This window comes from Pezoporus wallicus, unplaced genomic scaffold (assembly GCF_028554395.1).
Source record: "Pezoporus wallicus isolate ANWC-B61680 ecotype Strahan unplaced genomic scaffold, APGP_CSIRO_Pwel_v1 contig_4131, whole genome shotgun sequence".
NCBI lineage: Eukaryota > Metazoa > Chordata > Aves > Psittaciformes > Psittacidae > Pezoporus > Pezoporus wallicus.
Window position 1 is genome coordinate 5,591,676 of NW_026641950.1, and position 13,086 is coordinate 5,604,761.

Below are 13,086 nucleotides of genomic sequence, written 5' to 3' on the forward strand. Positions count from 1 at the left end.
CTCCTATTTCGCGACTTATGCCCAGTGGCACAAAACTGTAAAGATGCCAGCGAAGTATAAAAGGCTGTACTAGTTTTGACTGGGATGGAGCTCATTTTCTTCACAGGAGCTTGTATAGTGCTACATTTGTGAGAGTATGCTCTGCTACAAAACAGAGCGGATAACACTAATGCTTCCCTTGCTGCTGAGCAGTTCTTACGCAGAGTCGAGGCCGCCTCTGCTCCTCTCACCACCTCACCAGCGAGTAGGCTGGTACTGCACAAGGATTTGAGAGGGGACACAGCTGGGACAGCTGACCACAAATGACCAAGGGGACATTCCACATGTTATGACTTTAGGGTCAGCATAAAAGCTGGGGAAGAAGGAGGAAGGGGAAGGTTTGGAGTCACAGCATTTGCCTTCCCAGGTAACCCCTGCACATGACGAAGCCCTGCTTTCAGGAAATGGCTGAACACCTACCTGCCAATGGGAAGCTGTGAATTAATTCCTTGTTCTGTTTTGCTTTACCTATTAAACTGTCTTTATCTCAACCCACAAGTTTTCATACTTTTACCCTTCCAATTCTCTCCCCCATCCCATGGAGGTGAGCGATTGAGCAGCTGTGTGGACCTGAGCTGCCAACCAGGGTTAACCCATAACAGTCCCTTCTAGCACCCAGTGTAGGGCATGACAGGTTTGAGGTAGCAACAGATTTGATCAGAGAATGGCAGATCAAATTTATAGCTGGTTAGCTACTGTTTGGCAAGCTCCTGTGCTTGCCATGGGGCTTGCTGGCTTCACTGTAGTCTAGCGCTTGTTAGTGGCTGCTTTTTGCTTCTGCCATTTCCTGTTCTCCTTATCATCCTATTCTGCCTGGGAATGCACTGATAACAGTAATGGGCTGGCAGATGGCCAGGGCATTGCTGCTGTTCCTGAGGTGCTGTACTGGATAGGCTAGAACTCAAGTCCTGGGGACGGTGACTGGATAAGTGAATGCTAGAGCAGGCACATCCAGAAGCATACGTGACCATGGAGTAGTCCATGCCAGAGCAGGTACTCCCCTGAAGGGACTGTGGCCTATGGGTAAGGTCAGGTAAGGTCATTCTGGAGCAGGTACACTCCTAAAGGATGGGCTTGTCCACAGACCACCACACAGGAGCAGAAGGACCTTTGGGCCTGTGGATAAGCCCATGCTGGAGAAGGTGAGGAGTTCATTACAATGTTAAACACAATGGCCTTATACAAAGGGACAACAGAGGAAGATTGTAATGGATATGCTTTTAAACTGTAACCCAAGATTTGGGTTGTATGCTGTACTATAGGTACCAGCTGAACCAGCAGAGGACAAGCCCCACAAAAAGCCATGAAAGTGCAGCAGTGGTCCAACTGATCTGACTTTGGTGTCCAATAACACCATAAAACAAACCACTTCTCTTGTCCTGAGTATCTACCCAAACAGATAAACATGGACTAAATGGACATTTTGAGGACTTTTTAAAGGGATGGCCCACAGACTAAGGGAATCCTATCTGTGTATAAAGCAAAGGATGGGAAGTGGGGGGGGGATAGGGAAGTGATGCTTAATGAGGATCTATTGTACAGTATGGGACCAGAGCATATTGTAAATGGTATGGAATAAGGTTTGGTTTTGGCTAGGATAGAGCTAATTTCTTCACAGAAGCTTGTATAGTGCTAAGTTTCGGATTTGTGCTGAAAATGGTGTTAACAACACAGGGATGTGTTCATTGCTGCTGAGCAGTGCTAGCACAGAGCCAAAGCTTTTTCTGCTCCTCACGCCACCACACCAGCGAGCAGGCTGGGGGTGCACAAGGAGCTGTAGGGGGGCATCCCAGAGACAGCTGACACCAACTGACCCAAGGGATATCCCACACCTATGACATTCTGCTCGGCAATTAAAGCTGGGGAAGGAAGGAGAAAGGGAGGACATTCAACGTGATGGCATTTGTGTTCCCAGACCATTACACATGATGGAGCCCTACTTTCCTGGAGATGGCTGAACACCTGCCTGCCCACAGAAGCAGTGCATGAATCCCTTCTTTTGCTTTGGTTGTACACAAAGCTTTTGTCTTCCTCTCAACTCACAAGTTTTCTCACTCATGCCCTTCTGATTCTTTTCCTCATCTCACCAGGGGGGAATGAGTGAGCAGCTGTGTGGGGCTTAAGCTGCCTACTGGGGTTGACCCACAACAAAAGTCTATAGTAATTTGCACATCAGGCAATAGTTTGCTAATTGCTGAAAGTGAAGAAAAAGTAACCAGCGTGACAGAAACTGAGATAATGAGGACTTTGTACACCATTTCTAAAGGTGTTTATACTCCCTGTGGGTAACGGACCAACATTGCTGTTGAGATTATTGTACTGGCCATTGAGCATGGCATAGTACAAACACACAGGAATACCCTTCTGCAAAAGGCCAGATTTCAATACTTCCAGTGATGATAGAGCACAGCACCATTCCACACATCATTTTATAGACCAATCTGACCATTGAGCAGGTGCAGTGCTAGTAAACTTCACTAAGACTCAAGGCACTGGGAAAGGAACCAAAAGCCCTATTCCACTGCTTGTTCTGCAGAAGCATGTATTGATAATTCATGGCAGCACAGTCACTCTCAAGCTACTTCAAGGGGTTTTATGAGTACTTATTTTTAAATATAAATGTCACTAATTCCCGCTGCCCTTTGAGTGTTAACATGAAGGCAAATCAGCTGACTACAGTTGCCCCTGGGCCCGACCACACACTACTATTTTAGAACAATTTCACTAATATTTGTAGTTTGGTTAATCCTGCTGGGAAAGAAATCTCCAATGACTTGAGGGGGGGAGCTAGTTGCACAGTTATATACTTAGAATTATAGGGGGGCTAACCCCAAATGTGGATGAAGTAGTATTTGCTTTAAAAGCCTTATTTCAAAAGTATTCTCTAACATTATTCCACAAACACGATAATGTTTTTAATACTCTAATTTTTTCCTTATTTCTGGAGATAAGGTCTTCTTCAGAGAAGCATTTATATAAAAGCAGTTTGCTGACATAGCATTCAAATCCATTTTACATTAATGATGCCAGGAAATCTACTGTTGTAATTTCAAAAGCTCCCTTTAATTATTGATCGTTTTGTCTAATTTGAATGAGTGATGAGACTTGCACTCCACAGGACTAGCCCATTTGCTGGCATTCCAGTCCCAAGCTGACAGTGGCCACAAACCTTTTTGGAGCTGACAAGTTCAAGGACAGAACAGGATGACCTGGGTTTACATTCTAGTTTTTAGTACTTGCTACACTTTCCCTCACTGTTTTTTCCTGAAGACTTGCTAAAACATACCTTTTGGTTCATTCATCTGCAAGGAACTTTGAAAATATACTCTGACAACACCATAATTACAACTATATTCATTATAACAGATTCAGTACATAGATCCCCCAAAACACAGTAAAATTTTACATTTATTTTTCCTCAAAAGCAATTTGAGGAAATCTGAGGAAAATCACATTAGTAATTCATGACTCATAAGAGATGGTTTGAGTTTTGTTCAATTTACCATATCTCACCTCAACTTCACCACTAAATAAAGCATAGAAACATAGAACGCAGAATGGTTGAGGTTGGAAGGGACCTTAAAGCTCATCCAGTTCCAACCCCCCTGCCATAGGCAGGGACACCTTCCACAACACCAGGTTGCTCAAAGCCCCATCCAACCTTGTCTTGAACACTTCCAGGGATTGTGCAACCACAGCTTCTTTGATCACTTGAACACAATCACCACAAAATGATTAAACTTCTAACTAAAACTTCTGTAGTGTAGGAAGAGTTAAGGTGAATGACTTCATGTGGGGCCACATTACACAAGGCAATGAGCTACCAGAAAGGCTGAAAGAAGCAGAGAGAAGTTGCTGCTTTCTGTCCTCAAAGAGTAATGGAAATGGAACCAACAAAAACAAAATAGAAGAATGTCTGTTATAAAAAATGAGACAGAACATTTGGGATGGGAAGGCAATCTATAGCCCATCAGACACCCAGAGACAGGAAATACCCACTGATTTTCTGGGAAACCATGGAAGCTTCATTTTAATGTGTTGCTTCAATGCCCTTCATTGAAGCTTCTACCTCCATCGCAGCATTCTTATTAGTCTGTCCTCATTTCTTTCCATTGGCCTCCTCATCAGGGAGATTCTGCAATACTGAGCATTTCTCAGAATGCTTTCACCTTACTCCTACTTACCAGAACAACAGAAAATATCTCCTAAGTCCCTTTACTATAGCTATTTGAATCTGGAGTCTATGTGAAATGCTTGGGGTTTTTTCCTGCTTATTTTTCTTCCTAACCAGCAATTTGTACCAATGAATTCTTGCAATTTTCAAAGCTAATTCAGAGATCTATGCTCTTCAAGAGCTCAAGAGACTGGTAAAAGTTTTGCTGTAGCCTTCTCCTTATTTATCATGGGGTTTTTTTGTGCAGTGCTCTTTGTTACCCAAATCCACAACTGGTGTGTCAATCTGTTGCCTTCAGACATGCAACAACTTGTACAAATAAACAATCTGGCCTCAGTTTTCCAGTCCTAAGTTATACTGAAGATCAAAAAAAAAAGAAATATCCTGGTGTGCTGGCAAAGACCGATGAAACTTAAGTTGAACAAAATTCTGCTTGCTGTGGGAAGAGAAAAAGAGAGACTGAAAAGGGATAAGATGTTGCTCTTACTAAGGCAAAAAACAGCTTCTGAGGTAAGAAAGGAGAGACATAGCTAATATCAAGACTGCCAAAGAGCTCTTTCAAATTAAGTATGCATATTTTGCTGCAGTATGTAATGAGCAAGAACTAATGAAGGGAAAGCTACTTCCATCTAGTGAAGTCCAATGAATTTTAATTTCATGAAGCAACCAACATTTCTTAATTGCGACCTGCTTTGGAAAAGAACTTTTGAATTGAAATTGTTATTTTGGTCATCATCAATGAGTCGACGCACTTGGACACAAAATGTTAATGAAGGAAGATAAAGGCAACTGCACCAAATGTCAAGATACAAAAGTTGCAATGTGATGATAGTAATTTATATCCCTATTATTTCCTTCAGGCTTAACCCTTAATCTCTTGCTCATTCCTTTTGTATTAAAAATTCCCCGTGAACTCAAATCTGATTTTCATGAATGCATCTAGGTTTGTTTCAGAAAGAGTTTCAGGCCCAAATTCTTCACCATTAAAAATACTATGAACTATTAAACTGTGATGAACATTGTCAACAGGTTCTAACAGTGAATTTAATATTTGTCAGAGAAAGAGAACCCTGGGTAAAACCCAGGTTGGGATTCACAAGCCCTTGCAAATTCAGACAGATCAGATGCAAAGCTCACCCACCATCCTTTACTTGGGAAGCCAGATGCCAGTTCTGTGGTACTGCATTGTTAGTAACCACAGCTAACTCTGAGAGACCACAAAATGGTCACAGCATGGCCCAAGCTATGACCAATGCTTGCTTCACATACCATGCTGAGTCTGAAGAAGCCAGACTTGCCCCTGTTTGCTTGTTCACTAAGTGACTACATCCTTCAATGAAAGCAGAGAGCAGACACCGAGGAAAGTACCATTATCAATCACATTAGAATGACAACTGGCAGCACATGAGGACGTGTCTGCATCAGGCAACACAGCACAGGGCAGAAGTCTCAAAGGTATGACTGACTTCACAGTGTGAGGCAATAGCACAAACTTGCAAAACACTATGTAGGGTGCCCAGGCTTACAAGTGAACTGCAAGTTAGGTACCTAATTTGCACAGATGTTTATGAAAATTCAAAGAAGCATCTACCTTTTCAGATGATTTTGCAGCTTTAAATGACTTGCCATTAGCATCCACAGTCCCTGTGTCAATTTTGAAAATGGCATTTAAGTGCTTCTTAAAATTTAACCTGCTCCAGGAAATTTGCAGTTACATTCAAATCAGACCAAAACTATACATTTTTTCTTAAAATTCACTGAGGGTTGGATTTCCCTGAAATTTTTCTCACGTGTGTATCTCAGTAGTGACATTCAAGCACTCCTAGACTCCATCAAAACAAAATGAGGGCTTGTTTTGTTTAGAGCCATGGTAGGGAAACACTTGAGATCAGTGTCAACCCTAATACAACTGTGGAAATTTAGTTTAGGCCCACCTCTGGTGACAATTCAAAACCACACACTGAAATGTAAGTGCCACAAGTAAACCTGACCCTAGAGCTGGTGGTCTGTGCATGTGGTCTCTCAGAAACATATGCCTTCGGTACCGGCTGGGGGAATGAGAAGCATTTAGAAATGCCCAACAATAAAACATTCAAATCTATCAATGTATAAAATGGAACATTTAAGCCTCTAAACAAATGCTAAGGAGGTGGGAGGGGGTGTAAGATATAAACTGTGTAACCATTGCAATCAAAGGAATGCATCATGTAGAAACTATATCCTGTGTGAGGTTTTATTATATAGCCACTACAGAGAAAATGTTAAGAATCTTAAATCCTGCCAATGCAGCAAGCCAAGTATGTCTGCCAGCCACACACCAGGCCTGACTGTGGGCACGCAATTGTGGCTTTTTAAATTTTACAGTCTTTCCTTCATGGAAACTCCTAGGGGAATTTCCTACTGGACTACCTGCAACTTGGGTTTTGCCTCAGTAAAAACTGGAAGCTCAAATGATTCATGTGTAAACAGCTTCTCTAAATGTTTCCATTTAAACAAACTCTCTGAATAATTCACTGCAATTCAACAGTCAGCAAAAATAACTGTAACTTTCCTAATCTAGTTACAAAACAAGGGCCAAAATACCACATAGTCCCTTAAAAACAACATCTTTACCAAAGCCGAATTTTCCTTTAAATAATCTCTGGGCAAAGTCTGCAAAACAATTAACTGGTAGATCGTATAGGAAGCAAGCACTAAAATGCTTTATTCAGAGTTTGTAAAGGCTTGCTTGAAGTATTTGTGGTTAATTATCACAGGTAATTTGAAGCCTGAGCCTTGAAAGTATCCAAGCTAAACACCTGTTTTTCAGTGACACTGAGCTGCTGCTTATTGATGACAAATCTACTTAGAATAATAAGCCGTAAAACATAAAAAAGTAATTTTTTTTTAGTATTTTTCCATACACTGGTCCCAGTAACTCTTAATATTAGGGGCTTACAATTGAACATGGCTGAGATAATATACAAAAACTTTAGAAGAATTTAAATAACCACATTGTAAAGATGTGTCCCCTGAGGCTAAAGAAGTTAAAAAAGACCCATTCAAATAAGCAAATAACATTGTTTACATTTACAAATGAAACATCATATGAGTATTTATTGATTTTTTTAAAAATTCAAAAATACATTGTAACAGAACAGAATGCATACGTTCTTCAGTGAAAGACAAAACTATGGTTATCATCCGGACCAGAATACAAATACATGCTAACAATTTAAAAATCATTTTGGGTCATTCAGGAAACATGAAACAAGCTAGCTGTTTGCAAATGCAGTAGTTTTCTACTTTGTGAATATGCCTGAGAAAGTTAACCTGTAAAGAAATTGGCTTTTAAACTCTTAAACACAAAGAGCTTTCTAGGCTGAAATGGCGAAGAGACCTGTGATATGCACCTGACAGGCCACCGAGCCATTTCCCACAGAGATTCTGTTCACTGCTCCACCTCAGCTCAGCCACCCAGCAGCAGCAGAGTTTCATATCAATACCAGGCTTATTCAAGTGAGGTGTTAAAAACCACGCAAAGATGGTGTAAAACCATCAGTTACATACACAGCAGACAGATGTTAATAATCGAGATTCTCTACCAAACTCCTTGGTTTGTATCAGGGCCAAGTAAAAAGTAGTAGTCTAGTTTACGGATAAAATGGATTATATTTTTGGCTCAAGGTAAGAGCTTTTATAAACAATTTCTACAGAAGCATCTAGAATCAAAGCATGAGAAAAAACAGGACAAACACAACTAATCATTTTACAGTAACCACATACTGTAGGCAAGTAGGAATCAAAACGGTAACATAAATTGTGCATTGGTTCTATGAAAATAAAGTGTTACTAGAAGACACAAGCAATCTGACAAGATGTGAAAGCGAGCAGTGAAAACTTCACGGATTGAATTTCTTTTCATCAGAATTCATCTGTTTCTACTGCAGGCAGGTAACAAATGGAACTCAGGAAAACTGAATTCCTATTAGCAGCTTAACTCTACTACAGTGAGGCTTAGGCTTTTACCATTTCTTGTATTAAGAGACATTCAAACTAATAAATCAAAAATGATACTTTAAAAATGAAGACGAAAAGAAAGCTGCATGTACATTTTAGACAGAAACAGCATTAGATCAAATCCACTAGTGATATCTGATGTATGCAAATATATTGATTCAAAAATATTGAACTATGCTGCTTATGCCAACAGAACATCTGACGCTGCATCTTGAATTCTAGCAGCCTTTTTTATACCACTTCCAACAACTGCATACTTTGTAAATTACATGGGCTTTGATGAAAACAAATCATTGTCAGGCATGCAAAATTCTAACAGAAACCTCCCATTTCCAGAATTTGGTTACATGATCAAATTACATATGCTAGAACATACGAAACCAACTTTTCAAATGAAACAAATTCACAACTCTGAAAAACAGAAACTAAACCACCCATATAAAAAACCTACGACAGGAAAAATAGTATTTCTATGTAGCTCATTCTATCCTCTGGTGGTGCAACACAGCAAAATGAGCTACTGTCCTTATAGTGTGTAATTTTGCATGTCATAGTGATTGGGAAGAGGCTTCCTTTTCACATCTTCCACACTGCAGATATGACTGGATGTACTACAGAGGCTGCCACACCTATTCTATGAAATGCAGGGTATTTGCCATTGATGGATACAGGCTATCAGTGCTGAAGGACTCATGCACTGACCTGTGTGGTTCATCTTACATTCTCTAGAACTGACTGTGATGTCAAAAACATTCTGCATTGCTCTGACATCAGTTCTGCTCCTAGCCTGCACCTTCTGACGAAAACATTGTTCTATAGGTTACAAGCGAGGGGTGCAGGGTGGGAGGCAGAGTTACAGCTTTAACGACCTGGCCCAGAAGACAAACACAAAGTTAAGGTGGTGCATCACTACCTTCTGGCTCAGAGTCGAAGAGAGAAACTAATGCCAGAAATATATAAAGCTTCTAATGCCAAGAAGTGAAGACTCTTAAAGAAGTGCATGTAAAAAGCACAATTTAAGCCCGTAATTATTCAAGGAGAATAAACAAAGGAGAGGAAGATGGTCTGCAGTAAGGTGAATGGAAGGAAGGAACAAACAAGAGAAAGAGGGACATGTATATTGGTGCAGGGGTGGTATCTCCTGGACCCAGAAACTGCCTTGGACACCATCTAATTTTACAAGATAAGTTACATGCATGCCCACATTCACGAGGGCAAGAGTGAAACCTTGATGGCAATGCTATGATTCTGGCTGAAGAGCTTCATTTTCCCCCTCCCATACCTGAAAGCCTTGAATCCTTGCCAAATACTCCAGCTGTTTTGAAGGCTGCACTGCAGAACATGGGGAGGCAGGAGATATTCCTTTTAGACCTATGGCTTCGGCAGTTGGGGATGTTCCATTCATGAGAAGTTCCCTGGCAATCGTAGCTGTGCTATTTGTTGTAGGAGATATGCTGAAGAAAGAGCTAGAAGTCTGGCTCATTTCTTTGGATGACAAATAGCTTACAGTAGTACCAGGGGCTGATTTGTTGCGGCTTGCTTCCATCTCTTGATAAACATCAGGAGAGAGATGGAGTATTCCCTTTGGTGCTGAAAACAAAGACAAAGACCATTCTCATTACTCCAGAATAGGTTTGGCATGAAGACAATATCATTAACATATTTTACAGTTGAAAACAAAGTAAGCATTTAGAAGCAGTATCCTTTTTTCCACAGTAGCTGCAAATGAAATTGCATGATTTATTTAGAAAGAAAGCAGATTTGAAGTACCCGTCTTCCTACTCTTCCCCTGCTCTTTTTAAGGATTTACAATCCTGGATTCTAAAACAGTGGCTAGCACAGAACACACAACACGAACAAATAAGGTTTGGAGATCTGAAAACCATGAGGAACAGCTGCTACTTCAAAATAGTAGCACAACCATTATTTCACTACAATCTTCTACCTCCTATCTTATGCGATAATTTAGACTGTTATTTTACAAATAATTTAAACTAGCCTATGTCAGCACTGTTGCCACCAGAAGTAGCTCTTTTCTCTCCTTCCTACAGCTGCTGTTTGTACTCTCCAGCTGCTCTATTGCTTGTTCCAGGACCAGCACCTGTAGGACCATGCAGTGATGCTCATGAGAATGAGCTGCTGGATGCAAAGGAAGGCGTCTGGCAGTAGGAACACTGATTCAAGTGCTGGTTTAAAGTGTTTGCCAGCAGCCTGTGCTTAAATAACCTTAAATTGCCATGCAGCCACATCATTATGGTGCTAGTGACTCTAATGTCTTCAATTAAGAGGAAATTATTTATTTATGTATTTATTTAGCACATGTATGGCATCCTATGGTTTGCAAATAGCTATGTGCCTTGGACAACATTTACATTGAACAAAAAAAGCATGCATGTGTCACCATTAATATCAATAGGAGTTAGGGTAAACATAAAAAAGATCTACATTCATTTATGTGAATTACTTTTAAATGTTTCAGTGACATGTAAATTAGGGATAACTTGTCCACATTTAAAAATATATACTATATTTTCAGAAAGCATCTCAACCCTAAAACTGCTTGGAAACAGGAGCACACACTTGATCAGTTTTGCAGATATTCTTTTGCATGGAAAGGTGCAGAATTAAGTCTCAAATTTGCTAGTTTTCATATACAGTGAAGCATCTGTTGGAAACATGAGTCCCTAGTTTGCTGGTATAAGAGGAAAACTGTTCTTATTAATAATAAATTGAAAAATGAAATGTGTAATTTCATATTAATAGCATACTTTAATCTTCCAGCATATATCTGAAAATAAGATGGGTGAACCTGAGCCATATGGCATTTCATTCTAGCGATGATAAACCTATTTGTTAACTGATTTAGTAATCCCAAAAGAAATCAAAGAGTTCAATGCTTAATTCATTTGCAGTACACATTAAATTCATCTCAGAATGTAGAAAGAATTCAAAGAGGAAAAGAACATTCATTTCCAGTTACCTAGAAAACATTTTTCTAATCCTAGTAGTGAAAGTAGTATTTTTAAACAAAATGTCTACCACAAGGAGAAGACTCAAAAAATATTACCAGTAATTAATATCCTCATTTTCTAGTACATGGTGAAAATCGAACTTCCTCATTACTGACTCAGGAAACTGCTTACAGGTGAATATTTTAATTGAATTGCTCACACATTTGGCTTTTAAATTAATATTGCTTTCAGGAAGCTGGAGTATCACTTTGTACCATTCACAAAGACCCACCTGTTATTCACTTGATTGCTATCCCTAATTACCTTTGCAGGGCTGGGGAGCCTGGCTGGACCCCAAACTCTAAAAATGTTTTACCCAGTCTTAACAACTGGCTCCAAAGCTAGTGGACCCTGTGCTGAACTCTAGAGCTAAGCACAAGTTCAAGACTAGTGGGGAAGATAGAGGACAGGGTCCCTAAATTTTGTTTTCTCTGTTTGGGACAATTTAGATTATAACCTCATAGATAACAACTATGTAAACATGCAGCATTATTTTATAGCACATAATCACTATATGATAGTGATTTTATACCCTTTTTCTAAGGCTATAACCTCCAAGGCCTATCACTGCTCATATTTTTAAACAGTCTTATACAAGACATAACATGAATGAAAATTAAAATAGATAACACAGACACTGATAGTTGATGTTAGGATACAACATCAAACAGCAACAATAATATTGAGTGGCAGGTGCTCATTACCTTCTAAGACCAGTCCCCTGTAAATCTGATTTCCCAAAAATATTTGAGAAACAGAAAGAAAGACTGAATAAAAGACAAAGCAGTGTACTTGTTTAGAAATAATGTTTTTCATATAAATAATCCATTTTAGAAAAGCACAGTACAACGTTAGCTTAAAAAAAAAGTTTTAAAGAAGTTTAAAATCAAGTCCAGTGCTGCAGATGTCTGTTCCATTGATGTAATATTATTTAAAACAAACATTTCACATGCTTTCTCAGCCATTTCACTGTTTTTACATGATCCACCCAAATATCTAACTGCAGTCTGGAACAATGGTTTGGAATACTTCCAGATTACTAACCTTTCTAAATGTTAAAATAATTAATATGCAGCATATGATGAATAAAACGATATTGAACAGAGTATGGCAAATGCTCCTAAAGTACTGACTTTAATGGTGGTGTTAAATTCATAATAGTACTTTTACACTTATGCAACACCTTTCTGCTAAAGACTTCAAAGTGCTTTATAAGCAATAATTAATTTAAATCATACATTGGCTCTGAGAGACAGATATTATATTACCATCATTGATTATCTCTGGAAACAAAGTAATGTAATATTCTAGACATTACATTAATACAGTTGCAAGCTATTAACTTTTTATATTCAGGGCCTATGCTTCATGCAGCTTCTTTCCTACAGACTAGTTTTAAAAAGACAATAAAACTTGGACTCTGAAAACTTTTAATTAATTATCTATTTGCAATATATTATTGAGGATTATTTTAATACCATTCCTCACTATCGCTCGCTTACTTCAACTCTGTTAAATTGTAGAGTGTATGTATGCAACAGTTTAATTACGGTAGAAAAGTTGTTACCACAAGATAAGGAGTATGACATCAACAGAGAAGTAAGTCTAAGAACAAAAGAACTCTTCAGAAATTATCTGAATTAGTCTTCAAACAAGCACTTTAATAAAAAATACAGGAGGAAGAAATTCTATCCTCTAATACCTTTAAGCATTGCAGAACCTCTCTAGGTAAATATTTTCATATTGTCAATAGTCTATCAGCTAAAAGCACTTTGGATTTTTGTGTCCACTAAATATTGATCCCATGCTAACTTCACCATACTCTAAGGGTTATCATCACAATTACTAGTCATTACCATTTAA

At 39.0% G+C, this 13,086-nt stretch overlaps 1 protein-coding gene across 5 annotated transcripts in view; it reads right to left on the minus strand.

Annotated features, from left to right (window-relative positions):
* Nucleotides 1-13,086, minus strand: part of STAU2 (staufen double-stranded RNA binding protein 2) — a 143,864-nt gene that overhangs the window by 68,180 nt on the left and 62,598 nt on the right. For all 5 annotated transcript variants that reach the window (XM_057426185.1, XM_057426182.1, XM_057426184.1 and 2 more), the window contains exon 11: nt 9,495-9,802. In XM_057426185.1, the coding sequence (XP_057282168.1) occupies nt 9,495-9,802 (308 nt within the window). The remainder of the gene's footprint in view (nt 1-9,494; nt 9,803-13,086) is intronic.